Source organism: Aulostomus chinensis, chromosome 18, assembly GCF_037954235.1.
Source record: "Aulostomus chinensis isolate RoL2024-O1b breed Wild chromosome 18, RoL_Achi_v1.0, whole genome shotgun sequence".
NCBI classification, from domain to species: Eukaryota; Metazoa; Chordata; class Actinopteri; order Syngnathiformes; family Aulostomidae; genus Aulostomus; species Aulostomus chinensis.
In genome coordinates this window covers 24,784,875-24,812,818 of record NC_141337.1, presented here as the reverse complement: position 1 = coordinate 24,812,818, position 27,944 = coordinate 24,784,875, and the positions used below count along the sequence as shown (strand labels likewise).

Sequence of the window (27,944 nt, the reverse complement as noted above, 5' to 3'; positions counted from 1 at the left end):
GACAAGAACAGAGTATGACCAATTGCAGTAATAAATTAATGTGTCTTAGTTAGGACTAGTCTGGTTTAAACAACAGATCAGGATTCTGTATATCAAAAATTCTTCAAACATCACATTTGACATGATGGCTTGCCATACTCGCGTGCTCTGAACGAAATCTCGCGCCGGAGCTGAGTTGTTCTCGCCCCACCACCAATTTGTCACCAAAGATGGCGATTTGCTGAGTGCTCATGGATACACACATTTCATGGCTAGCTGTTATCTTTCCTGAAACGGCGATTTTAAAAGCGACCAACTACTTTAACATTTGAAGCATATCTGAAATAACGTTAACCACCGCTACAATGCAGATCACGCTAAAAACACTGCAACAGCAGACTATTCAAATTGAGATAGACCCCGAACAAACGGTGAGTGGCTTTTAGCTAACTTGCTAACTTAAGCTATCAAGACTAACAGCGGGGACAGTGTAACTGTACTTGTAGACCCCAGTGCTTTACCCGATATTGAAAGCGGAGTACCATTCGTGTTCTGTGTATACACATTTATGCCCTTTACCTAGTTTGGCACACCAGATGCGAGGCGGTGATAAAACATATAACCTCACCTATTAGCTAACGTTAGCCAGCTAGCTTACTGAATAGCCCGTTAACAAAGTCATTGCGACGCTATGGCAAACGAGGTCCTCATCATTCCAACTTGGTGTCACTTATATTTTTGATGAGAAAGTTAACGTGAAGTAAAATGTTCTTGAAATTTGGTATTTCATGTAATGAGCCAAAAGAGCAAAACACTTTTTGCTAATGCTAATTAACCTGCTAATTATTACCAGTCAGATAAGTGGAGTGCCAGGAAACGGTCTGTATGTGTTAGTATATTCACATCCAGCAAAGGTAATGTTAAGTGTTCACGAAGTTGTATTACATTATTAGTTACAAATACGGTACTACCGCTACTCGTGGATGTAGTCTCCCCAAGGTGTGTGTAAATTTATGTCTGAGAGAATATTGATTGATGTCTCTGTGTGCACAATTCTGAAAAAAACGTAAGGATACCCTTTACCCATTCAAGTCACTGATGATAATGAGATAATTTGGTAGTGGTCCAAGGGGTCAGCCTCTTCTTCATATGGTCTTGACTGTAATAACTTACTAAACTGTGCAATATTGTTAAACTCATCTTATTTGTGAAAGTCTGCGCTTTACTAATTATTGTAATTTGTAATTTCTTATTTTTATGGTACTTTCAAGAGCAAGTTTAAAACTGTAACAACAGAATTTCCCCCCGGGGATTAATAAAGTATTCTGATTCTGATTCTGATAAGAAGTTATTCAGGGTTTGAGTTTTATATACGGAGATTAAGGCCTCTCAGGCAGAGGAGGGTGAACTGTTGAAGAATATGCCACTTCTTGGCATTTCAAAGTTCATGAAGACTGCTTGTGTCCTTTTTTCAGGTGAAGGCCTTGAAAGAGAAGATAGAAGCAGAAAGAGGAAAAGACAACTTTCCTGTGTCTGGGCAGAAGCTGATATATGCAGGCAAAATTCTCCAGGATGATACACCAATTAAGGACTACAAGATTGATGAGAAGAATTTTGTTGTAGTGATGGTGTCCAAGGTGAGATGTCCCACTCCAGCTGAAAAACATGATCTTGTTCATTCTTGTTCAGTGGAACGTTTAAGCTCTACTGGGTACTGGTTTTACATTCATGAATGACATTGCATCACACATTATTTTCTAAGACAATCCCAGTACTCAGTTTTTTTGTAGCATTTTCAGTTATTGGGGAGAAATATTATGGACAGCAGTTAACAGTGAGAAAAGATGAACATTTGCATTTGAAAATTATGAAGAGTGAGTAGGGGGCACTTTAAGGAATATAATGCGATAATTAAAAAAAAATTCTCAGCAAATAATTACTTCAAACATATATAAACTGTATTAGGGACAGGCATCAAAAAAGTTAGGAAGCCTTAGATTTAGATTACATTTCTGAAGATGAAGAATTTTTAGAAGAAAATCAACTCAGGTCTGTTAAAAGGATTGAATTGCCCACCCCTTCCAAGTTGGATTCCTCTTCTGAACAGATGCAATTTTGTCAACAAAAAAGTTCTTATGTTTATTTTGAAGGTTGGACAATATTTAAAGTTGAAGGCAATAGATCCATGCTAGGGATTTGGAAAATTTTAAATGTGAAAATTTTAATTTTCACTAAATTTGGTAAAAACCAACTGCACTCATCTCTGGTACCCTTTTCACACTGAAAAACGTGTGTCAACCCGCGATTGCTATGCATTAGGGCGCATTCAAGCTTCCAGTCTTAACTCCCGCTGTGAGGGCTGCGTGCCTGTGTTTTTCTCTCTCGTACGTCATAGCGCTGACAACGTCATCAGTTCACATAAACGTGTGCCGGAACACTGAGATGTAAACAAACGACAACGTGGATATCGCCGAGTTGAACGTTAGGGTTGTCAGTGCCTGCATTGCAATGTTGTCTTTGCAAAGCATACAAACTTGGCGCAGCTTGGAAAATGTCGGAACGTTAATGCCGCAAAGGAGGATGGAGTTTTGGGCTGGTCTGTAAGGGAGCCGAAGAAGCTACAGGCAACGCCTGACAGGCAGCACAGTGACAAAATCAGGATGCGACAGGAAGGTTGCGTAAAACCTGAGACGACGTGGGTTGCCTTTTTCACACTGCAGGCGAGCCGCGCTGCGCTGCTAAACACCCGGGTAGCTTGGCGAGTCTTCGATGCGGGTCGAAATGCAGAGTTGACCCTTTCAGAGTGCGCAAAACACGTGTTAACGTGTTTTTGGTGCAGTGTGAAAGGGGCTTGAGTGAGACAGACACACACGACTGCAGCATAGATCCACATTACCCTATCTCCATTCATTCACAGTGCTGTGTGTGTTTGGGGTTAAATGGCAACTGCAGATCCCTGTGAGTGGTTTTGATGGATACAGGTATTGGCAAGAGTGCTGTTTGAACATATTTTCAGTCAGGTGCCTGACCCTAGCAGTGGTTGAGTTGTTGTCATCATTATAATTATTCTCAATTTTGATTCATATGCGATATACACTTTCACCAGTTCCTCTTCACAGGGTCTTTAATCGATGCAGCCATATTTACTAGTCTGAATTTCAATTTGGATTGTCATGTTTAATCTTGATGTTTTTTTAAATTCTTGTTATGCAAATCTACCCCTAATTTTTTTGTTTGAGACTGTTGAAATGTGATATCAAGGTGTTTTTGTGAGTGTACAGCCATAACTATTTCAGTGTATGTTACAGACATTGCTATTATAACAGCACCTTCTTTTGAACTGCAAAAGGCTAAACCTGCAGCTGCCACCTCGCCTCCAGTCTCAGAAGCACCCAAGCCCTCTGCACAGGACACAGGCTCAACATCAACAGCTATCCCGGCCACAACCCTAGCTGCAGCTCCAGTCCCTGCAGCAATCCCAATTCCCCTAGAGGAGGCCAAAGAGGAGCCAAGTGCCACAGCCACAGAACCACAACAACCAGCCAGGTAGCAGATGTCACTTGTGTATGAAGTCACAGTAGAACCACCATTTTCATTGGAGATGCACATATCTATTTGTTGTTCATTGTTATTGGTCAACATTGGCCTTTTGGACCATTTAATGATGTGAGGACCTCATAAAACAGAAATTGGAGACCTGTTTGTTTCCACATATGAATGCATGATGCAAAATCATGAGCCTGGAAAAAACATGTTGCAGATTTTGATTGCCATTTACATAAACATTATACTGGTACATACACACCAGAGAGTAACTCTTTCTGCTTTAGTTCTTTGTTGTAAATGCCAGTGAATAATTTAATTGTCAGCCCCCTAAATTTTCCTATTATTATCAGACTAAATGAGTTCAATTGTGATAGTGAAACCAGTTGTTTGATGATAAAAACAAGGGAGGGGCATACAAATCAGAAAGTCTTTTCTAGAAAATTTGTGCCTGGTCTTAAATGCAGAATAAATCATGATGCATTTTGAATTGTTATTCTAGGAAATGAAAAGCCAAGAATTTTAGGTGAAAGAAAAAAAAGCTTTGGTACCACCAATGGCCATGTACCAAATTATTATTTTTTAAACATCTGTATCCATCCAGAATTTCATAGTAGCTACATCCCTAATTAACTACATGAAGTATGACAATTTTCAAGATTTTTTGTGGAACTCGAACTGATGACAGGGATCCCTGTCACCCCCCAAACACAAAACCTCCCATTTTTCAGTCTAAATGTTTTCCAAAAACCATGAGCAGAGTCAGTGCACTTAGCAGAGTAGTCAGGTTATTTTCCTCATTTGTAGTCAATTCATTTTCATTATAGAATAAAACTTTTATTTCATAATAAGTTGCTCACCAAAGATGGTGTACTCTAGGAAGAAATGCTACTGTGTGCTGATTTGTATAGACTATGTTTTTGCGCTGTGCCCTTTTTCTGGTCAAAACTGACATTGGAGTGTCAAGGCATTCTGTCTAGTATGAAATTGAATCCTAACAGTGTTCTAAAGCTTTCTTAACTCTGAGGTACTCTGATTTTGTTTTGCAGCTCCAGTGGCGGGAGCCAGGGCTTGGATGCCTCCTCTGCTCTGGGTATGAATGTACTAGTTATTGGTGGAATTCATTATCAAGCTACTGCTTCTCCCCCTCTCTCTGTATCAGGGCAGATCTTCATAAGCCCTTTTCACACTGCCACAAAAGCTGTGTTTTTGCCCCCCAAATTGCCAGGGCGCCTGTTGTGTTTACACTGAGCTACATGGGCTGGGGGGATTGCCACGCCAATTTACGCTCCTCTAACCCTAGTCTTTTTGCTGGAGCGAGTTTGATCTGAACAGTCCGCTCACTCCCACACAGATATTCGGGGCATGGTGATGACGTACCCTATCAAGTGGGACTTAAAAAAACACTGGAAAACATACTGACTACACTAGCGCACGAGAGAGGTGAGGAAAAACTTCACCTGTGAATTCCAAGTACAAGATACATCAAACAATTTGGAAGATGGCCAACTGAGGAGATACTGAGATCTGCGAGCTCCTCCGCCCCCGCCTCCGTGCAGAGGATGTCATTCAGTGGAACATTTAAGGAAGGGGGAATCTGGCCAGGAGGATGAAAGAACGCCACTTCCCTTGCAACAAGGCGCAGGTTATTTGTAAACTGAAGACTCTGGACACGCCTCGCGTAACTTGTGACGTGTTATCAGGATGAACAGCTAGACTATGCCTCCAGTTGCCGGCTATGGCCCCCTTTAGAGAAACTGCGGCTCACATTCATATTATCTCTGTCCAAAAAGCCCGATACTCCACGACGACAATTTGTAGGTCTTCGAGTCTGAAAACGGCTATAGACTCACAACATGTGTTCCTCTTGCCTTGGCCTCCATTTTAAGCTCAGATTATGTTTTTGATTCTTTCTTGAATTACATCATGTATAAAGAGTGATAATGTTATGTTTGTTCGAACAATAGTCGAGACCAGGGGTGGGCAATCATGTGCCATGGAGGGCCGTGTGTATGCAGGTTTTCCTTCCAACCAAACACTTTAACAGGTGATTCCACTGATTAACACACCTTCAGCCACAGAAGAGTGTTAATCAGTGGATCACCTGTTAAAGTGTTTGGTTGGAGGGAAAACCTGCGTACACATGGGCCTCCATGGTTGGAGGGAAAACCTGCGTACACATGGGCCTCCATGGCACATGATTGCCCACCCCTGGTCTAGACTGTGCTTTTGGAAGTTTCATACCTGAAGTTTTGATTTGAATCACACTGAAAAGTCACAAAGTCCCTACCATACAAGGATCAACAAAAAGAAATAACCCAAAAATCATGGATAAGTAGAATCACAAACATGGTTATTGAGTCCTTATGTGAACCAAGGTTATAGCCAATCTTGTTGCCAAAGCTACAAAGAAGTGGCGTCAGATGAACAAACGAGCAGGGGCCCTATATACGCCAAGTATTTAAGTCAGATCAGATCCAAAGTGGATTGCTGTGCTGTGTGTTAACGCTTTCCTTTAAAACCCAAACGCGCATGCATCTGCTGTGATCAAATCTCAGGAAGGTCTCAAGATACCTTCATAACAAACCTGACCCTGTGCTTACCTGTTATCAAATTTATTGCTTGAGTAACCCATAGTTGTTTTGTTTTTATTATTAGTAGGTAGTTATTGTTATTTTTTGCTGTGCCACCACCCATCCTCCTCTCTGCTTGTCTTTCTCCTTATGGCTTGGTCACATCCCTATCTGTCATTCTCTCTCCCTCCTATGTCTCTCTCTTTATCTCTGTCCCTATCTATCCTTCTCAATATCTGCCTTTGTCCATTATCTATGTTTGTCTCTGTACCCCATTACTGATCTCTTCCCCCCTAACCAGTTAAAGCAGATGGCCGTTCCCATTGAGCCTGGGTCTACTCAACGTTCCTTCCTGTTAATAGGAACGTTTTCTTCGCTGCTGTTGCAAGATGTGCTTGCTCGTGGAGAATTGTTGGCTATGAATTAATTGCAGGAGTGTGGCGTTAGACCTACTCTACTTGTAAAGTATTGTGAGATTACGTTTGTTGTGATTTGGCACTATATGAATAAATTTGACTTGACTTATTAAGGCTGACTACTTGTGATCAGGTCACTAAGGACAGATCTCATTATCAAATGTGCACAGGGCCATGGGGAAGCTCAGTGCTGCATGCTTCTCTCCAGGAATAAAAGGATTCTGTGGAAAGTAAGAGGAATATAATGATATAATGCAGGCCAAAATTTACCAATGAATCCATGAGGGTGAGATGGCAAGAAACTGTTACACAAAAAATGATACATGCTTGGGAATATTCATTCTTCAGATTTAATGCTTTGTACTCTCCCAAAGTTGTACATTGATTAGTTCAAGAGATTCTATCAAGTGGGTAAATGGACAAAAGAGTTTGTAATTATCGTTTTTGGTTTGATAGCATTGGTGTGATTTAGTATGTTCCTACAGGAGGAAAAGTCACAATTCAGTTTCCTATTGATAGATTCCTGAAGACACAGATTTGACGGAATTGTCTGTGTATTTTTAGTGACTGGAGCAGAATACGAGGAGATGCTGACTGAGATCATGTCTATGGGCTATGAAAGGGAGAGAGTGGTGGCAGCGCTTCGGGCAAGTTTCAACAATCCTCACAGAGCTGTGGAGTACCTCCTCACGGTGAGTCGCACATATCTACAAACCAGTCCGTTTTTCTGACCATCATCCAACAGGTCTTAACTGCTCTGTTGTCAAACACACAGTCTTATTTGTCTCTGTATGACAAGGGTCAGGTCAATGGTCAACTAGCAAAAGTGAAGTTGTGTGCCTGCACTTGGGAAAGAGGAAACTTGTCTTATATTCTGTGTGCTGACTGATGAGGGCACAGCGAGCTCCACTTCTTAGCTCTGTGTAGGGCAAGAGACTGTGTGACTGGCAAGCTGGCTGCCTATAAGAGAGCATTGTGGACCTCAGTAAGCTTTTTTTCTGACTGTTAACAATTTTAAGATTGTCCTCTTGGGTTTACCTTCCTCTAAGAACACTCTGCCACATCATACTGAGTCTTTCTGCACCAAGTAAATATCTCCTCGTCTTACCTGTTGCCATGCCAGTGACTTAAAGGGTATCGGTGGGGCAGAGTTGCCCTTTGTATCTATGACGTTTCATTACTTTCAGTTTGTCAAACAAAAGGACAAGAATGCACTAGTCTGGTGCAATCTGTAACTGAAGCAAGGGGAACAACGGCAACACTGACAGAGTTCTTGAGAATTGAGGTGGTTTGTGGTGCAGCACTTTATGCAAGTGAAGATATTTAGCCTTAGTCAACATTGTGATGGAAAGCAAACTTTGCCACATAGACCAGGGTTATACATTGTTCAGTGGGTTATACCGAGGTAATAAACTACAGTAAAATGTGAAACATCCTCTTCATACCTATCTTAGTGAAAGAAATGCAATTGTAAGAAGACTCATTACTTTTCACACAAAGTGGAATGTTACTTAATTTACCTAATAATTCTGCATTTTTAAAATATTTTTCCAAACACTGCACAGGTGCTGTCAGGTGTAACGAGTTAGTAATTGCCATTAGGTTTTGCCTCCTGTCTTTAAGTGTAAATTAAGGTTTTAAAAAGTCTTAAGGTGTGAGAACAAATTTGTGTGCAAGAAAATTTACTGGTTCTCTCTTAGTGAGTGCAAGTTAAAAAAATCCATCTTTTCTTAAGTTTTTACTGAAATGAAAAGAAAAAGAAAACTATTGATGGCCATTATTGCAAGCTAATTCAATATGCTGTACTCAGAAAGGTGCAGGTAGTCGTTGTGGCCAAGGAGATATCCCTCTCTGAAGAAAAATTGAGCTGGCAGCAGAGTGCTTCTCTGCGCATTTTTCCTTATGTATAATGTATCACTTCACCTCATTTGACCCATCTGCTCTAAATCAGTGTTAATATTTATGATTTAGCCTGCCCAAACTGTGGATATACCTATGTTCTATCTACCCCACCCATCATCAGCACAAAATTCCTAATAATTTTATTAAGGAATGACTTCATTAAGGAACACCTCTGTTAAAGAGTATTGAAGAATGAAAAAGAAATGCATCCAATTTGTCTAAAATGTCATTACTGTTACGGTTACTTCCAGTTAAATGCAAACCACAATGAACTGAACAGTTGTGAAAAATTGGGTTGCTTGATTAAGCCAACCAAGTTTGGTCCCTCCCTGACTCATAAATATCAAATAATCCTTTTCATTGAAAATAGTTTACTATGAGTGATGCATGAACAGCCAGTTAACAGGTGGTTTCACCATCAGTATGTGGCACAACAAGTGAATGAATGCCAGTTGATTTTCAACAAGGACAGGTGAGCTTATCACAATGGTAAACTTTTTGTTGGTGTGTCGTACTGATTTCAAAACACTTATCTGCTTCCCCCTCTAGGGTCAGTCACCAACTTCATCTGCTATTAAATTATGGCTTAATGGTTTCCTCTATGGTCTTTGATGAACTGATGAATAATTCCCAATTTATTAATAAAAAATGATAAATTTTTCTTAGATAAATAGTTGTGGTATATCACCCACGTGCAACTTGAGGGCTGTATGTCACTGGTAGTGATAGTTAACATTTATGCTGTTGTGTATTTCCAGGGTCTCCCCAGCAGCCCAGTCCAGGAGACTAATCCCCCTGCTCAGGCTCCAGCATCTGGACCCACAGAAGCCCCGCAGCTAGCAGAAGGTGAGGCATTTAGTGCAATTGTTGTGGAATTGTCTAAAAACCCTTCAAAGTAAAATCTTACAGCTATAATACACAATTTTAAGTTTCTTTTTTATTTTTACTTTTAAAAAACATTATGTGGTTTTAATTTGCTACAGACCAACAATGAAAGGGATTGAATGGCAGCAATGACACTGTGTAGTGAGCACTCGCAGCCAGAATTTCCTGGGTTTGATCGTCAGCCTGTCCATGTTCTGTTTGGTTTTCCCCTCATCTTGAGTGGGGTTTTCTGTGGGTGGACTGGTTTTTCCCCACTGTCAAAAACATGTTCATTAGTTTAATACTTGTGTCAATGTTCCTACCCTGGTAATGATAGTTGGTGCCCAGGCATCTCGCATTGTTGCTCATTGCTTCCTAGAGGGAGCGAGTAAGATGGATCCCTCAGACTGTTTCTCCCCCAAATTTAAACTATTTAGGTGCTACACTTGTGTTTTGGATGATCGAAATAATGCATATGAATTCAGTGACAGCGACCAACTGCTGGTCAAGCTTGATTGACTTTTGTTACTTGACGTTAATATCAGGAGAGGGAGAAGTCAGACAGTTTTTGTTCATTCATCAGTCAGATGACTTTGAAAGATAGATGGATGGATAGATGGATAGATAGTCAAATAGATGGCCTCTTGCTTATCCTGCTGTCCTCTGACAGCCTATTTTATTTACTCTCAGCCAGTTTATGGGAAACTCACCTCATGGACATTTCAATAAATCCATGTTTTGTTTAGAAATTTCTTGACAGTTAAATGGAGACTCAGAGAGTGTAAAATAATGCATCTAAAATCTCGACGACTGGCTCTTCTTCTGTACTTGACCAGGAGAGAACCCACTTGCATTCTTGCGGACTCAACCCCAGTTCCTGCACATGAGACAGGCAATCCAGCAGAACCCTGCTCTGCTTCCAGCCCTCCTCCAGCAGCTAGGCAGGGAGAATCCTCAGCTATTGCAGGTAACAGTCTCACCCACACTCTAATATGTTCACACCCAAATGCCAAACAAATCATTCATGTGAGGATGGTTTGAGAAAACAATGACTGTAAAAGTTGCTTTTTGAGATATAAAGGCAAACAGACAGATCTGGCAACAACTTTGTGTAAGTTGGTATCATGAAATACTGGTTTTAACATTTTTTTGATCAATTGATCTCAACTAAAGCACTGGGTGTCATGACACAGTACCTAGAGATGCTTTTTTCCGTGTTTACCCTGGGATTACTGCTTTTGCAGTAAACTAGTGTTTCCTTTAGGTATACTTCCTTTGGGAGGGGGCTGGATGAGGATAGTCTCTAATTTAGTTGGGGGAAAAAAACAATTTTTTTCACAACTGAAAATGATTTTACAACAATCAGTTTTACAATTGTTTTTTGTTTTTTTTCCAAGATAACACTGCCAATTTTTTTTTTAAGAACATAAGGTAGGCCCATTAAAAACTTGGCTTTGGACAGGCTGTATTGAGTACCTTCATACCAAAAAAGAAAACCAAACTACTTCTCCATTCATCCTCAATGAAGTGTATTGATGACCCATCGAAGGACAGCTTGTGGCTAAAATCATGCAGTCTGAGCTGATGCTGTCCTCGGTACTTGGACCAGTAGAAGGAGAGCTGCTTGCGTGACTGCTTCCAGAGTGTTTACAAGCAGCCACCATGTTGGTTGTTAGATGACAATTTTTGCTTGTTTTTCAGATATTTGGGTTTAGGGCTGGACAATATGGCCTTTAAATAATATCACAGTATATTTGAGTTATATGTAAACATTTTCATAATTTTTAATTGAATGTGACAAAGAAGGAGGTGTTGTCTTAGTAATATGTTTACCATTATTGATAATACAAAGTGTTGTTTTCATATTGGGGGGAGACAAAACCTCCAAAAATACTTACCAATGGCAAGGTGCTGCGGATGGACAATGAAGTGCTGTCTTTTTTAATCATTCAGACTAACTTTGATTATATCAGCCCACTTACAGTCGTGATGCACACTTGAGTAGTTTCTGACAGTTCCATGACATGAGAACATCTTGTAAGCCTCATTCAATGATGTCTCCTATATGAGCATCTTTAAACTTGGTTAGAGGCAGCCGTGATCTCTCCCCATTTGGGACTTTTTTGTTGTATGTGCAACAAAGAAGCTAGAGTTGTTTGCCTCTAAGCTAGTTCCTTTGATGTGATATTTTGTGTGTGAGTGTAGATGTGGGCAAATGGAGTTCAAAGTATTCTTTGTTTTGGAGTGGATGGCATTTCAGGTGATTAAACAATTTTTGGTGCAGCCTATTCTGCAGATAACTGTCTTCTTGCCCAACATCTTCCCTGCAATATCCCAATGACTGCCAGATGATTCAGATCTGTTTTTCATTGGAACCAAGCTGTCCATCTCCAATTCACCTTCTCTTAGTGTGCTTGGGCTTTCACTTTCTTTCATTCTCCACATGATCCCTTCCCTCTGCTTCTGATATAAGCATGTTAAAAGCAGGCATGCGTGTTTGTGCGGGCAGTAAGGTTTTCTAAACTGTCTGCTGTGAGATGGTCTCCATATAACCACTTGCTACATCTCATGCAACATGCTGTAGTATATCATCTTTGTTCAATGTATCGCTGAGCCTTAGTTGGGTTTGATGTTGCTCTATTTACAATTTGCTTGTTGGAGATTGGACTTTGCAACTGGACTGTTGCACTTTAATGCAACAAGCTACTTAGTTCTCCCCTCCGCTCTGCTCTCTCTCCCTGGCTCTGTGTGTGTGTGTGTAAGGTGGAGTCCTGCCATTGGCTGAACAGAGCGCAGAATGTAAATGCCAGTTATAAATGACAACAACCCAGAGATGCACATAAATGAGAACACTGTGTTCTACAGTTGGATGAGATAACATCTCCTGAGATGCCAATATGTCATTATGTTTGTTACTTTTCTTGTGGAGCATCGACGTAATCAGTCTCTGCAGAGTTCAAAATGACCTTTTATTCCTTTGGTGTTTCAAATCAGCAAATCAGTCAGCACCAGGAGCTGTTTATCCAGATGTTGAATGAGCCAGTGGGTGAGGGGGGAGATGCACCAGAGGTTGGCGAGATGGGGGCGGCAGGGGAGGAGGGCGCACCCGTCAACTATATCCAGGTTACACCTCAGGAGAAGGAAGCCATTGAAAGGGTCAGTTCACTGTCAATATTTACAGTTCTTTAACCAATATGACTTAAAAAAAAAAAAAACTCTCTCTTTTTTTATGTGTTTTTGTTCTTGGCTGCACACAGTTAAAAGCGTTGGGGTTCCCTGAGGCCATGGTCATCCAGGCCTACTTCGCCTGTGAGAAAAATGAGAATCTGGCAGCCAACTTTCTTCTCAACCAGGGACTGGAAGACGACTGAGCAGCAGAGACTCCTGCCTTCCTGCTCCGCCCTCATGCCCCTCCCCTCTTCAAAGACTGCACCCCTACGTTACTGTACAGCTACCAACCTCAGCTCGACCCAACAGGAGGAGAGGGGATGGGAGAAGGAGGGGTTAGGTTATGGCAGGGTTTTACACACTAAAGTACACACAGGTGGAGGTTGCAGGCAAGAATGGGAGATGTGTTAGATTACTGGAGGTCAGGGGTGAAACCGTGTGGACAAATTGTATAATCCACGTGAATTCCAATGGAATGTGTGGGGTTTGTTTAGGGGAGATCGATCATTTGGTTTTAGATGCGCTTTGTGAACATTAGGGAGGGGGCTGTGAGTATGCGCTTGTGTCTGTGTGTGTGAGTACATGTCCGCGTGCCTGTTGCAGATGGATGTGATCCAATTAAGCTCAAAAACTAATCAAGTTGAGTTATCTAAGTGTGTTCATGCTGTAGCCGCACGGAAGCACATTCTCCTCACGCCACATTCGTACATCAAACAGTAAAATTAGGGGGAAAACAAGAAGTTGCTGTTTGAGGGGTCAAAATGAGAACTAAATTGACAAATATATGGTCTTTTCACCTTGTATCATCTATCCCAACATGGGGGACTACACACATCACCAGCCACTCAGAATGGCTTCAACAATTGTTCCGGCTTGCCTTGGTTATTCAGATTTAAAAAGAACTGTGCAACATCATAACAGTCTAATTATGTGCTTTTTATTGTTGAGCCCATCTGCTAATAAGATTCAGAAAATGCAAAAGAAGGTTCACGTAGATTAAGACAGTTTTCCTTCCAGCCAGATGTGCTTTATCTCTTAGGTCTTGTTAAGACTGAGATAAATCAGATCTTTTTATGTTCACGCTGTTATTTACAAGTGAACAGATCAGTTTTGTTATGTCCAGACATCACCAGCCAATCTACTAGACACAAGCTTGAAGCAGGCAATATCTGCAGTCAAGCAAGTTGGACACAAAAGACACTGAAATCCTTCTGTAGCAACCAGACTGGGATGCATCTGAGGGAAATCTAATTGGAATTGCAAAAATCACGTGTTTATTTTTTTGGTTATTAGTTGCCCAGACTGTCTAAAATAAACCAGGATACACAAAAAAAAATCTGATCTTCACTGGCAGTCTGAACAAGCTGTTCACCCACAGCAAGTGCTACGGCACATTTTGTTAAAATTCTTCCGAAGTATAAAAGGGGGTGGGGATTTTCTCCCCCCAAAGAGTAATTTGCCTTTCAAATGCTCACAAATCGATGTCTTGAGCTCAGAAAGAAATTTTCCCCTCTTGTATTATGTTTTTTTTGACTCCAGAATGCAGACAGAGCCAGCCTTGTACATTTAGCTTGAAGCTAATGGCTAATGATGGCAAACAACAATAAAACTGTCTAAAAATATCCCTTTACTTACTCTCAAGATCATCATCTGGACTGACTTACTTCTCTGTCTGCCTGCTTGCTCAGTAGTCCGCAACCACTTTGATTTGAACTATGAATAAACCACATCCCAATTTGACACTATCATGAACGAGTATTGAGGACAAAAAACAAGTTTCAACTGAACGTGACAGCTGGTCACTCGCCACACTCCTTCACAGTAGCGCCAAACTGGAAATGGTGAAGTGTTTCTCTGTTTAGCTTCAGTCATATAGCTAGATAGAGATGATCTGGATTATCCAGGATGATAAACTTGAGATTTTTTATGGGACATTTTTGGACAGTTTTTTTGTTGTTAGTTGTCGGTGGCCCTTGGCTGACTCTGCTTTATGGAGCTCCAAAGAAGTAATGCAGGGAGGGTAAAACATTCAAAAAAGCAAATCTTTTCAGGTCAAGTTACCTGTTTGTGAGTCCTTACAAGGAAAAAAAAAAAGGCTTGTTGGCACCCTGAAAAATTTCCATCGGTAATTTCTATCAGAAGAAACATTTGCCAATTTTGGGCCACAATTATGTCAACGATTTGATTCAGTCTTCTGAATAAAAAGATGTCAAAAATTGTTTTGCAATTCTTTGGGACTGCCTAGATCTTGATTTTTGAGTTAGAGACGCATCAGATGAAGGGAAACAGATGATAGCTACAGATTGTGAACTGCAAATTAGTTGATGGTCTCGTCCTCTATCATTATACTGTACATGCAGACGGCGTGATTGTCCTGCATATGTTACTGTGCCGGCCTTGCGTGTGCGTGTGCGCATGCATATGTGTACTTGTGTGTGAGGTAGGGATTTTTCCATGAACAGACAGTAACTTTACAAAATGTTTCCAGTCGATTGTGAGTGTGCGTGTGAAGGCAGTTTGTACGGCAGCCTGTCCTACAGCATCAACATGATCTTAGACTATGCTGTGCTACATTAAATATCAGCAGTCTTTCAAGTCCTTGACTCTGTGCCTCTTTAGCAGCATCCATCTCCCTCTTGTGGATCCTATAAGACGACTGGCTCCATTTCCCCTGAGGTTTCTTTTGTTTTGGCCAGTAACTGAGTTTTAGATTAGAGACAAAGCCACAAATACCTTAAATATCTGCTGAGCGTGGTGTAATTGCAACAAACTGCAAATGCTCACTTCCTATAACAAAGGATAAAGAAGAGGGACACGTCATACAGAATGTTAAGAGAACAGCTCATCTTATATATTTGAAGGAACATGCCAGCATTTTGGCAAATACATTAATTTGCCACCCTCCCAAGAACCAGACAATAAAAAAATAAAACCCCCTTCCCTTAATTGCAATTGATGACAGTTATTTTTGATCGCAGCGACTGCTGCTTTAGTCACGTTACACATTGTTGAGCAACTGGTGTGTTTCAGGCTTTCGAGTGCGCTAGTTGACTTAGCACAATGAATGATAGTGGGTATGAAGTATTGTTACACCTCCATCAAGCTCCTAAAAAAATGTTTGCCTGCATTACTAGAACTGGAGTTAAATATAGCATACTGTGTAAAATTATAATTCATACATTTAGAATCGGATCCTTTCTGTTCGAACCAAAACAAAGGGTATTTCTCCCTGTGGGTTGAGTCACCTGTTAGATGTGTAGGTGCACTTCTTGACCATTGGGGGGCAGTATGATATAGAAACCAACATTGATTGTTGCATGTTTTCACAGCCAGTGTATATGGATCCATGTTTGCTCACATACAGAACTACCCAAGCAGAAACACTCTGTTCAGTGCAGAAGAACAGATTAAATTATTAGTGGGGTGCAGGCAACAATTTACTAAATTTCTTACTTGTACAAATATTTGTACAGGTATATTTCCAATGAGCAGAGCAGTAACTGAAGCAGGAATTGAGCTCATCCAAGGTCAAACTCAGCATGTAAGGCAGTGAATACTATAACTGCATGAATTTGAACCATTTATCATACAAGACATTATTACAACATAATTATAGGAGGAAATGCCTCCACAAAAATGGGATTTTCCAAACATTTCATTTTTTAAAGTTTGTTTTACCATAGCCATTTGCCTGACCTCTTCCACATTGAAAGATTGAAACTCAAAACACCCAAAAATTCACAGTATTACAACTTCTACTTTTCACATTCATACCCTTCATAATTTCTGGATCTGGATATTCCCCATTTTTTCTGTGAAAACAAACAGCTAAAATGCTTAAAAACAAAAAAAGCTGAAGCTGAAATAAACTGAAATATGAAGAATGCTGAATGCTTATAAAATGGACAGAAAAGTTCTCAAAGTAACCTTAAATGTCCTGAAAAGGACAAATATTTTAATAGCTTAGTGATGTGTGTTCATGTGAGTAAGCTGAAAGAAGCTGAAATGTGCATCAGTTTCAGTGAGACTCCAGTTGCAAGGCTGAACATGGCTGAAAAACAGCTTAAATATAGGATGAAAAAGGAAGGGGAGAGAGGAAAGAAGGGACAAGAGAAGGAGGAAAAGGAAAAAAGGGAAGTTACAAGTATTGAGGATGAAGGTGTGGCATTCATATGCATACACTCATGTTGGAGGCCATGCAATGCATGCCATCCTACTCAAATTCGTCAAGAGCAATTAGAGTTTTCGTGTCACCTTTGACATGGTTTATGTCCATCCTGAGCCACTGGCAGCATTTCAAAGGTGTTAAGTTGTGCCTCCCTGGTTTTGTACATCTTGGTCAGACTGTTGATTTTGTCATTTCCCCTTTGTTTATGTGTTTCTATTGTCGCTGTAGAGTACGTGGTTCCATTGTGTCCTTTTCTGTCTGTTTTTACATCAGGATCCTGCACACAGTGGTTCATTTTGAAAAGTCACCAGAGTCAGTGTGTCAGCTTTGAGAGGACTTCATGTCTTGCTCAAACAGCTCTGTGCACCTTGATATGCTCTTGTTCTTCAAAATTGGTGAGGCTTTGCACACAGTTATGCAGAGTTGTGAACAATATTGCCAGCGAGACTCATATATTGTACTCGTTTCTCAATCAACATAAATCATTATTGTTTAATTGGGTTGGGTTTTTTTTGTTGGGTTCAGTAAACAATAAATTTGGCCTAAAAAATGATCATAAAAGTGTGTAAATCTTTTGAATTTTTCTAAAAGATGCAGTTTCAATGCAACTGAATTTATTTTTCCCCTGCACAATGGTGTGTACTGATGCCCAGGACAAGTGTCTTTGAGGCCAAAAAGTAGCTCCTTGTTGACAGGGGTAATTCTACATATTGCATGTCAGAGTATTTAATAAAAGCATGTTAGTTCTAAAACCTACTCCTAAATCAGTAAAATATTAGGGGAAGTGAACTCACAAACAATGTCAGTGTCTGTCTTTTATCAGTTCACTTTTTAAATCATATTTTAGAAGCATTCAGTAGCACTGAGCTTTAAGATAAGATAAACTTTATTCATCCTGTACTCAGGAAATGCTGTTATTACAGCAGCATGGGGGATACTTAAATAAGATAAACAGACAAGTTAAATACAAAGCTTATAGAATAATAAACAGGATAAGTACAAACACAACTGCTACTTTAGTATTGCACATATATGGATGACAGTATGGATGAAGTATTGCACAACAAAGCTCAGTGTAAATCTTTCAAATATAGTCAAAATTTTATTTCATTTCCAAATGTTACTTTGATGATGTTCTTCCTTTCATTTCAAATTGTGCAGGAAAAGAAAAAAAAAGTTCTTTTGCAAAATGTGGTTTTCTCCCTTATAGAAGGGAGTAATTCACATATTTAAACAGCCATTTTTAGAATTTAGATTGGGATGAACAAGCTTCTACGACGCATGTCCTCTTCATAGTTTAGCAAAATCCAAACATGTTCAGGCTGCTGACAGTCAGATGAGTATAGAGGCTACTCCTCTAATATATTATTCATGAATTCAGGGTTATTCAAGACATTTTTCTATTTTGAAAATATTCCTTTTATTTTCGATGACAACGGGGACAGTTTTTCCATGATAAAAACACCCACACTGACAAAAACACTGTTCTTGATCGACTTCAAAAGGAAAAAAAACATCAAACTTTTTGCATCAGATTATGACTGTACGTAGATCAAGCAAGACTAGCCTTTATATAATTGTCAGTTTTTACACAGATTTTGCAGGTTAAGTCAGTTCAGTGTAGGGAAATAAATTTAGCGCACCAGAGATGGTTGGTTGTTTACCTCAGACTTATTTGATTTCTGAGTTTCGCCTACCTTTAAATATTTTCCTGTCAAGAATGTTAACAAGTTGCCTCCTTTAGAATGTGCGGTTGGGACAATGATATAAACCAGTGAAGGGTGCTGTCTACTACTACTCATGGGTAACCAGGCTCTTAGTAACCTATTGCCTTTGTGCTCATGAAGGAGGTAATATCATTTTTGTCCATTTTGACAAAGATGATATATTTTTCTAAGGAGGCTTATTGAATTGAAAGGTACAAACTTTTAAATTATTAATATCATGGCTGTAATTGTGCTTCATTGTCATTTGCTTGGACGTCTTGTTTTCCTGCATCAACCAATCGCCATGGGCATATGAAGTAAACGTGTTCATGACATCCACAGCGACATGGTGAACCATTCTCCTTTCTCTTAGGAAGTGAGAGAAATCTGAAACTGAGTTAAAGTTGCTCTCAGTAGCTTTGTGACTAGGGTTGAGGAAGAAACTTTGAGCTAGGAACTCTCAAGCTCCTTCTCCACCAACACATGACCACATCAGATGGAAGTAACACTCCAAGCACACAAAGGTGGGTACAGTCAAGAACATACTTTTATTCAATCAAGTGTTGCTCTTTTCAAACTGTTTTTTTTATTATTATTATGGAAAAGAAACTGTAATTAACACATGCATTTCACCAAGGGCTCTGGGAGGTGTGTCTGAGGATGGGACGCTGCTCTGAGGGGAGGAGAAGCAGCATTTGTGGCAGGAGGAGTTCCAGGTTCGAGGTGAGGGGGTTTGGCCAGCTGACGGTGGGCTCACTCTAAACATTACAACACAGCCCAGCGTCCTAAAAAACATGTTCAGAACAAAGAAAGCCAAAGGAACATAAAGTCAGCGGACGGCCAGGCCACAGGGCCAATCTTGGCTCTCGCTCTTAGAGTGGGACAGGGGCAGAATTAGTTGACTCAATAACAACAACACCACACACACACACACGCACACACACACAGACACACACACACACACACTCTGTGTTCCTCTCCAATATGGCTTCTCAACTGTGGCACTCATTCAGGTCAAAGCTTCCTTGATAATACTGCTGCTGGCTTCATTGCTTGACAAAGTAAACAAAAAGTTGCATATTTATGTTGATTTTTTTTTCTTTCAGGACAAAAATCAAATCTGCTCTGGATTTTTCTGCTGGTGGCATTGCAAGGTGCTGTCTCTATCCTAAGTCACCAAAGTGGGCTTTTTAGCCTCGCTCCTGGAGCCACTTTGGTCAATATCGTCACACACACACACACACTGCAATTTAAATAGGTGGTGAACCAATATTGTGTGTAACATTTCCAATGATTGTGCTCAGTCAGAGTCTTGTAGCCTCTGGGATGTGGAGCCGATCCGCTTATAAGGTGCTTTGAGTCATTTCTTTTTTTAATTGCTGGTCTCATTCAACCACTACAAAGGTGCATAATTGAAGGTCTCGACGCAGCATTTTACTGCTGCCTAAGATCCACAGTTACAAAAACAAAACAAAACAAAAAAAAAAACAATCAGCAAATCCAAATGCAATTATAAAAAATAAATAGATAAAAACAAACCTGCCTATAGTAGCAGTCCTATTGGTCATTTCCTTCACCTAAACCCAAAGTTCCTGTGAGGGATTTTTATCCCTCTACCACAATGAAAGATGGATTTCTCTGCTTTCCGCCAGCAGCCCCCTGTCCTCAGTGCAGCCCAGAGCCCGGCGGTGTAACTTGTTCACTTACATTAGCTGTTGAATGGAGAAGCTGAAGAAGATGGGTATGGTAATACAATGTGAAGCGTACAGACAAGAATAACATGTGAGCTAACTGCATTCTGCTCAGACGAAAAAAAAATTGCGTATTTTTTTTAAACCCCACCATTCAGAGAAAGGGCAAAAGAAGAGAGGGGCTGAGGGGGGAGGAGAGGGGTACGTGTCTACAGACTACTCCAGTGTCCAAGATAGACAGAAGACAAGATACAGAGGAGAAGAAGCATCTTTTTTAAACTTTTTTTTTGCTTTTTTAATTATTCAACAATAAAAATAGGAACTAAATCACACCAATTTCCTTTAGTACTATGTATACTGCTTTAAAAAGCTCGAAGAAGAGGAAGAGAAAGAAGTGGATATAGAAGTATGAAGGAGGGGACTTTTTTTTTCCTTTCGAGATGGGTACTCAAGAGTACAAGATGGAATCTGTGAACAAAAGGCACTTTTTAGGGACAACCTTTAAGATGCTCTGAGTCTATAACACTACGTCACCAAACAAATACTTAGAATCATTTACAGTGGGAGAATTGAGGGGTAGAAGAGGGAACTTGGGGGGGGGGGGGGGGGGTTCACTTGAATTGACTCTCTCACAACTACATGAATTAAAAAAAACAAAAAACAAACTCCCATCTCAACAGACAAATCAACATTCCTGGTCTTTGTTTTTGCAATCAAGATTCCATACTTGTGCATCTCCCAAATTGGGGAAGATCTTGTCTCATATTGGGATCCCGTGTGTTGGATGTGAGATGATCCATTCCAGAAAAGCGCTGGTTTTTTCCACACGGTGTAAAGGTTGAAGGGGAAAAATGCCTTTTGTCACAACAACCTTTTCATATAATGAACCCCTCCCCCCTTGGTAAATACAAAAAGACAAATAGAATAATGCATGTTTTCCTAAAATTTGCTTTTATGATAACACTTAATTTTGTTTATTATTTATGTATAATAGAGATTGAATGTACTTTATTCTTTAGAAAGCACCGGTTTTCATAGTGATATATATTTTATGAGTTGAAAATTTGTTCCTTCAGCCCTCCCACATGTTGAAATCATTTCATAAAAAAGTGATAAAAGCAGAAAAAAAAGGAAATTAAAAACAATTTCCCAAAATTTACTTACTTACAAAGACTGGGATTTTTTTCTCTCCACCCTTGTATTTAGAGTCCCAGAGCACATGGACTTAAGAAACAAACAAACAAAAAAACCTCAGAGGGTTTTCACTCTTTTCTTGCAACACCCTCAAACAATCGTTAACAAACACAATTCCTCTACCAAGGCATTGCACATGGCTCAATCAACATACATCATTTAGTTTCAATAACAATACTTCCCATCAAAACAAAAACAACAAAACCTAATTTTCTTTTTTTTAATTCTTACCTACATTATCGTCACTGTCGTTGGTTCTATCTTTGCTGTGGATTTGCTTCTGTGTTGTTTTATGCGAATGTGGGTTTCAAATCAGCGGGTTTTGTGATGCATCCTATGACTGTGCGATGTACCCCATGCTTCAAAAAATAACTAGACTGCCACAGAGCTTATATTGCAAATAAAAAAAATCATATATCTATAAATATATATGTGTATTATATATAAAGATGCTTGCAATTATCTAGTGAGCCGTTTTCCTCTCCTGACATAGATGTTTTTTTTTTTTCCACTATAGCTTATATGAGAAAAAGAACCTGAATTCATGTTTGACAAATTGCATAATGGGAATACAGAGGCACTTCCATAGATTAGAAAAGAAATCACTGTAGCCATCGTTATGTCTGAAGAACTTGTTCTCTCGGTGAAGCCGATGAGATGGTTGGCCGACTAGGAGGGTTCCCTGCAGTGAAGAACGTGATCAGGCAGTCCAGTTATTTTGTGAGGGTGGATCAAGAATGAATGGACTTGTGATGTCAAATGATTAAAAGCATAAAGGCCTCCTCAGATTGTCTATATTTAAGACTTCCCTTTCATTTCAGTTGAGTGGGGCAGGGGTTGTTTTCAATGGTGTGTGTGTGTGTGTGTGTGTGTGTGTGTGTGTGTGTGCGCGCGCATGTGTGTATTTGTATGTGCTTCCATCCCTGTTATTAATACATCCACTGATTTAAGCGCAAAGTGGTGGTTTAAGCGATACTTAGCCCAAAAAGTGTATTTTGCCTTTCATGCTCACCAATGGGTGTGTGGAACAGAACTCACATTCTTTCACCATTGCATCACTTCTTAGTGACTCCAGAATGCAGAGAGAACCAGCCACCTTTTGTTAGCTTGAAGCTAATAGTGATAGACAGCTAACAACAGGAAAATTATCCAAAAACGTTCATTTGCAAACACTCAAGTGCATCATCCTTATTAATTCACATCTTCTTTAGTCAGTCTTATGCTCATTAATCCACGAACATTGAAATCAATTCTAAATAAAACACTTCTGCAGTACTGTGAGCAGGTAAAAGGGAGCTGGTTCAACTGAATGCACCAGCCTGTCACACTTTTGTCACGCTATTGTAACCTCATGCTAGACTGTCAGTGTTATAGTTTGTTTAGGTTTTGGGGAAAACAAGTGTTTGCACATGGCTGGATGAAGAAGGCATAGATTACATTGGATGATGCACTTGAGAGTTTTTAAGGACATTTTTGGACAGTTTTGTTGCTGTTTCACTGCTGTTGCTGTTGTTTACCATCCGTCTCCATTACCCTCAGGCTATGTATACGACTGACACAGCCACTTATAATTGATGCAGCAGTGAAAAGTCTTCATTGGCTAGATACAACTGTTTGTGAGTACTTGAAAATCACTACACACTTTTTGGCTCAAGTATTGGTTGAATTAAATCTACAGTAATGCTTACGAATAAAGGTTGGCTGGCATGATTGTTTTAGTGCATTTTTGATCATTAAGGGCTCATTGACTCACACCATACAAGGTTGTGTGGGGAAGTGGGGTGGGAGATAATAGTATCCAATAATCTGAAACTGTTTTTGTGCACCCAAAAGAACTTAAACCAATGTGGACACACAAGAGATCCTCCTACTGCTCACCTAGAGGCCCCCCCCCCCCCCCCCCTTCTTAGAAGACAGACAGATATGTCGCATATTCATTTTGCTCCGCAGTGTGGCTCCCTCTGCTCTTGGAGCACGGGCCTGTCTGGGAGTGTAAACAACAGGGTAAACTTTAGGGAGACAGAAAGAAGAGCAGCTCTCTATTTTACTGTGGGTCCCATCTTCAGCAACCTTTCCTAGTTGGTTCTGTTTTTCCAACATATCACCACCACCAGCCGAACCTGGGTCAAACAGTTGATGATTTTTCCTATTTTGACCTTTCCTCCTCTGACCTGTGTGCTTCAGCAGCCAGAAAATTTTCTGTGATTGTCAAAAAGGTTTTGCAGTTCATTATTTTGCCAGTACATTCCGGCATTGATAACAGTGTTGAAGGAACAATTGTACATTTAAAAAAAATATCTTTTGCCTCCTTCCATAGTTTGATACGTAAATTGATACCACTTATCTCTGTGTGGTCTGCAGCTGCTACAAGTTTATCTTCCTTAGCATACCATTTAGACTGGAACCAATGAGAGACAAGTAGCTTAGGTCTATTCATGGGGGACCACTTTCTAGCACTGAGCTCAAATATACTTCTATCCCTCTGTGCATCCGCGCATACATGAGGGCTTTTAGAAGCTTTCCCATTGTGAGTAGACAAGGAGTTGCCTCGTTTTGTTGTTTGTTAGTTTTTTTTCCTGGTAGGTCGCATTTGATATTACGAATATAATCAAAGTACTGGAAAAGAGTGTAAATAAAAGTACAGTCAACAGCAGCATGGAGAGAAAGGACCTGTGACCATTCAGGCTGTTTGTCAAACTCAGTGTTGATTAATATTAGAGCCAGTGTACACATTACACATAACTCAGTTCAACTTTTCCATTACATTTCCATGATTTTTCTTTGTGTTTGTGACCAAATTTAATAATCATTCATTTTCTGAAAAACTTCAATTTACACATTAAAAATAAAGAGAAATCCAGAATTTGCCTGCATATGTTTAACCAAAATTAATGATAAGCCACTACAATCTAATGTGCAAGTATTGTTAAACAATTTCCCCAAAGTTTTCTAGATTTATTTATTATTCATAAAGGTCAAATTCTCTAACTTTTCAAGTTTTTAACGTGTGAACTCTGTAAAGCTCTACTTGAACACAAAACTTTGTATTTCTGGCAGAGAAAGTTGCTGGGGGAGGTAACAAACTTTCATTGAAATGATATATGTTGTTAATAGTGGGCCCAAAATGCTTGTCCTGTGTTGGTAGTGGCAAATTTCCGCATTCACACTGGTGTTGTGTTTAAATCAATGCCAAACAGAGCCAATAAATACCTTTGATGATTAAATTTCTTCCTATTGCAGTCAAAAGCCAGATGTGAGCAGATGTTAGGAAGTTTTTAGCTGGTGGGAAAGGAGCTAAAGTCACATATTGTCAGTGAGCTTCAGAGGTGCTGGTCACCTTGACAGGACCAGGCAAGCCTCTCTGTTTCCAGTCTAAATGCTAAGCTAAACTTGCTGTATCATGCACAAGAGCAGATTCAATCTTACTATCTGCCTTAGTAAGAAAGCAAAAGATCCTACTGAAATTTATTGTTGGTCATCATTAAAAGTACTATTTAATCGCGATCCGCTATCTTGCCTGCTTCAACTTCTTTCTGTGTTTCTGTATAAGGTGCTGTCATTCAAATACAAAACATTTATAAAATAGTACAAATTCAAAAGGAATAAATTCAAATAAGAGAACACACAAGAGATAACAAAAAGCATTCACCTACATTACAAGAGGGCAAAGGGGGAACTGATAGCTGCAATCTCTAGTCATGAAAACTCTCAATGGTGATGTCCTCACACTGTTTGTCAAGGTTGGTTGGGATATCTAATTAAAAAGGTAGCTCATGGGGCTTGCTGTGTGTGTACACATAGCTGGACACTGAGATTACACAACACCACCACCTATTAGTCTCACTGGTAGGACAGGCCAACTGTGTGTTCTGCTATCATGGCACAGATTACATTTGTTGTGTGGGCTGATGTGATAGTGAGTGGAGGCCAAAGATTTATCAAATAAAATGATGGGGGTTTAAGGACACACCAAGGCGTCTTGTACCCTGGTTTTTCATCTTTAATACTCCTAATAGGCAAGTTGTGTTTTGCTCCCATGACTTGCAGGTCAATAGTGCACATCATTAAGATTAGTGTTAATTGATTCAGCTTGTAGTGCAACCCTTAATCAAGATATGTTTTGGCATGGTCTCTCTAGTTAGTAGAAGGGTGAAAAGGGAGCTTGTGGTCGTTCAGAGGGAGAGAAACGGCTTGGTTTGATTTGGTGATGACAGACATCACAGGAACATGGACTGCAGCTTTCATTGAAACCAAATTGTGTCTTTGCTCAGGCTGTGAATTCATCACAGGTTGTGGCTTACAGGTTCAATCTGCCTTGTGGAGACCTGATTTTGTTGGACAGTTGATTTTCATAGCCATTGCATCCTTGCAAAGTAGGAGACCACTATTTCCTCCTTTGGCTCCTCCTTTGTTGCCACTGGATTGTGCTGTTTCCTCAGAGATGCCTGTTAGCTGCTTGCTGCCATTTGTCCCCTTACCCTTCAACCATCCTGGCGTCCTCTTGTCCATCTGATCATTTTCCATCAAGCCATCTTTGCTCAAAACGGTTCTTCCCTCTGACTGAGTAAATGTGTCCAGAGTTCCTCTAAAAGCATCAAGCTGCTAAACTTGTGTGTTTGGTAGAGATGTACTGTAATGGTCAGTTGGTGGGTTGGTTGGAGGACAATTATCATCCTGCAGGTTGTTTCTGTTTATTTTTTTCCTACTATTTCCGATTGTAAAGACAGATTTCTACTTGCTGGTTTGCACACAGATCTTGTCAGAGGAACCAAGACTGAAAAAGAAAAAAGTGAGATTATATTAGTGTCAAGTCCAGATAGATGTCCACAGATGTACAGTCCAGATGACCCTTGACCACCAATTTCTTCTCAGTTCATCCAAGTGGGCCTTTTTCTCACTCTCCAGGTGTTACTAAAGCATTATTTGAATGAATGAAAACAGGATCAGTGTGAAATCACTTTGATCTTTGACCACAAAAATCTAATCAGGTCATCCAACAAAAGGATATCTATCTCATATTTGACTAAGGTTTCTGGAGATATTGTACCAGGATACTTAATGATGACAGCCCTCTTAAGTATTTAGGTAAATGCTCACCAATATACCGAAATCCACAACCTTAATGCTCTTGGTTTGTTGCCAACATGGAAAAACAGTCAGAAGTGTGTGTAGATAAAAACAACAGGAGAAAATGTAATGGTGAATTTTGGGTGGCAAACAACTACATCATAACAAATGAGTAATGGTGACAGTAAGACTTTCCATAGAAAGCGCAGACCTGAGTTCCAGTCCACTGACAGCTTCATGTTTGGTTGCCTGACAGACTGCCTGTGCATCCCTCTCGTTATTCATTAGACACGAACAGCATCAGCTGCAGCCACCTGTTTTCCTGACTTTGCTATGATTATGACGTCAATAACAAAATGTTTCTTTTCATTTAATTCAAAACTATGGTTTGAAAGTGGAGAGCCGGAACCAGGGAACTGCAGCTTGTTTTTTCTATTCTGGGTCAGAGAGAGCAGGAGAGCACTGGAAGAATGCAAATCTTCCATCATTAGCAGCCATCTTTTTATCAATGTCTTTTGAAAACAAAATGAACACTAAATCCAAAAGAAAAACAACAACAAGAAAAACATATTGAATGAGTTGACTCCAAAAATCCAGAGTTGGGAAAAACCCTACAACTAATGTCCATGATTTTATCATTGCCAGTAGCCTTCTGATTATGACCATTCTAAATTGTTGATGCTTAACAGGTAATATTGACATGTATTATATTTACATATTAGCTCAATCCATTTGCATGCTAACATTTGTTAGCATTCAAGAAAAAGTACAGCAGGGATTCATGTAAAGTATTTGGTCAGAAACATAGTGTTGTGCATATTTAAATTTTGACATGATGTTATGAGAATAAACCCTTTTATGTCATTGGCCCCCAAACTTTTCAACCCCAAAACAAAAGAGACACTTTTGACCCCCACTATCCCTACTATAGATTGTTAAAACAACCTGTGCACACAGGGCTATCCAAACACTCATGTAAACTTATTTTACACTGAAATAAGGAAGGGCTATTAATAGCCAATTTTGATTTTATTTGATTTCAGTTAATTTTTTTTTTACCTGCCGCATCTGTGTCTCGGAATCCCCATTTGGACACTCCTTTCTTTATTGAAATTTTAGGTCAATCCATCGAACATTTAAAATTTCATTCAAAACCATATAAGTCAACCTTGTAGCCGTGGGCCCACTAATATCTGTGGGTTTCATCCTCTGAGGACAGGACCAAAATGGAAAAATCTACATAGATGTACACTACAGCTGCCTATTAAAAACCAAACCTTATGAAACCAATAAGAAAACAAGAAAAAAAACCCAGGATGGCAGATTCCATCTGTTATTTGGTAGGGTCATTTTAGGACCTTGCACTGTGTTGATTTGTTCAACAGTGAGTGAGAGATTATCAACTTGCCCAGGTATTACCACCAATTCTAAGCATATCTGGAGGGAGGGCAGAATGTCTTGAGTTTGGGAGCAGCAGCAGGGAGATAGCAGTTCATCTTCTCCCACTCAAGTGGGAACAGGGAGCCAAAATGGGTCACTGTCTCTGTTGTTGGCTGCCCTGCTTGGACTGCATGAGCTGACACTGAGAGCTAATGTGCCAAACATTCTAAAAATCAAGCCTTGGAAACTACTCGGAGCCTCAGGGGAAGCAGTCTTTTGTTTTGTTTGACTCT

The 27,944-nt window shown here is 39.9% G+C and overlaps 2 protein-coding genes across 22 annotated transcripts in view; one reads left to right on the top strand and one right to left on the bottom strand.

The window, feature by feature from the left end:
• Nucleotides 1-175: 175 nt before the first annotated feature.
• LOC147245876 (lysine-specific demethylase RAD23A-like) lies at nucleotides 176-17,168 on the top strand. The gene is made up of 9 exons (XM_086185035.1): nucleotides 176-410; nucleotides 1,455-1,616; nucleotides 3,329-3,525; nucleotides 4,572-4,615; nucleotides 7,076-7,203; nucleotides 9,172-9,259; nucleotides 10,114-10,244; nucleotides 12,272-12,433; nucleotides 12,535-17,168. The coding sequence occupies exons 1-9, from the start codon at nucleotides 345-347 to the stop codon at nucleotides 12,646-12,648; spliced, it is 1,092 nt and encodes a 363-aa protein (XP_086041161.1). The 5' UTR covers nucleotides 176-344; the 3' UTR covers nucleotides 12,649-17,168.
• A 1,668-nt stretch (nucleotides 17,169-18,836) lies between these two features.
• nfixb (nuclear factor I/Xb) overlaps nucleotides 18,837-27,944 on the bottom strand; it is a 182,805-nt gene continuing 173,697 nt past the window's right edge. For 14 of the 21 annotated variants that reach the window (XM_086183881.1, XM_086183877.1, XM_086183893.1 and 11 more), the window contains one exon: nucleotides 18,837-25,978. In XM_086183881.1, the coding sequence (XP_086040007.1) occupies nucleotides 25,964-25,978 (15 nt within the window). In that variant the 3' untranslated portion in view covers nucleotides 18,837-25,963. The remainder of the gene's footprint in view (nucleotides 25,979-27,944) is intronic. The other 7 variants (XM_086183894.1, XM_086183895.1, XM_086183889.1 and 4 more) reach the window with 2 other exon arrangements.

Excerpts from the sequence above, each read along its gene's own strand:
- LOC147245876 (XM_086185035.1), top strand. The coding sequence starts at position 345 with ATGCAGATCACGCTAAAAACACTGCAACAGCAGACTATTCAAATTGAG. Across the intron at positions 4,616-7,075 it reads GGATGCCTCCTCTGCTCTGG|TGACTGGAGCAGAATACGAG; the intron begins GTATGAATGTAC and ends GTGTATTTTTAG. Across the intron at positions 12,434-12,534 it reads AGAAGGAAGCCATTGAAAGG|TTAAAAGCGTTGGGGTTCCC; the intron begins GTCAGTTCACTG and ends GGCTGCACACAG.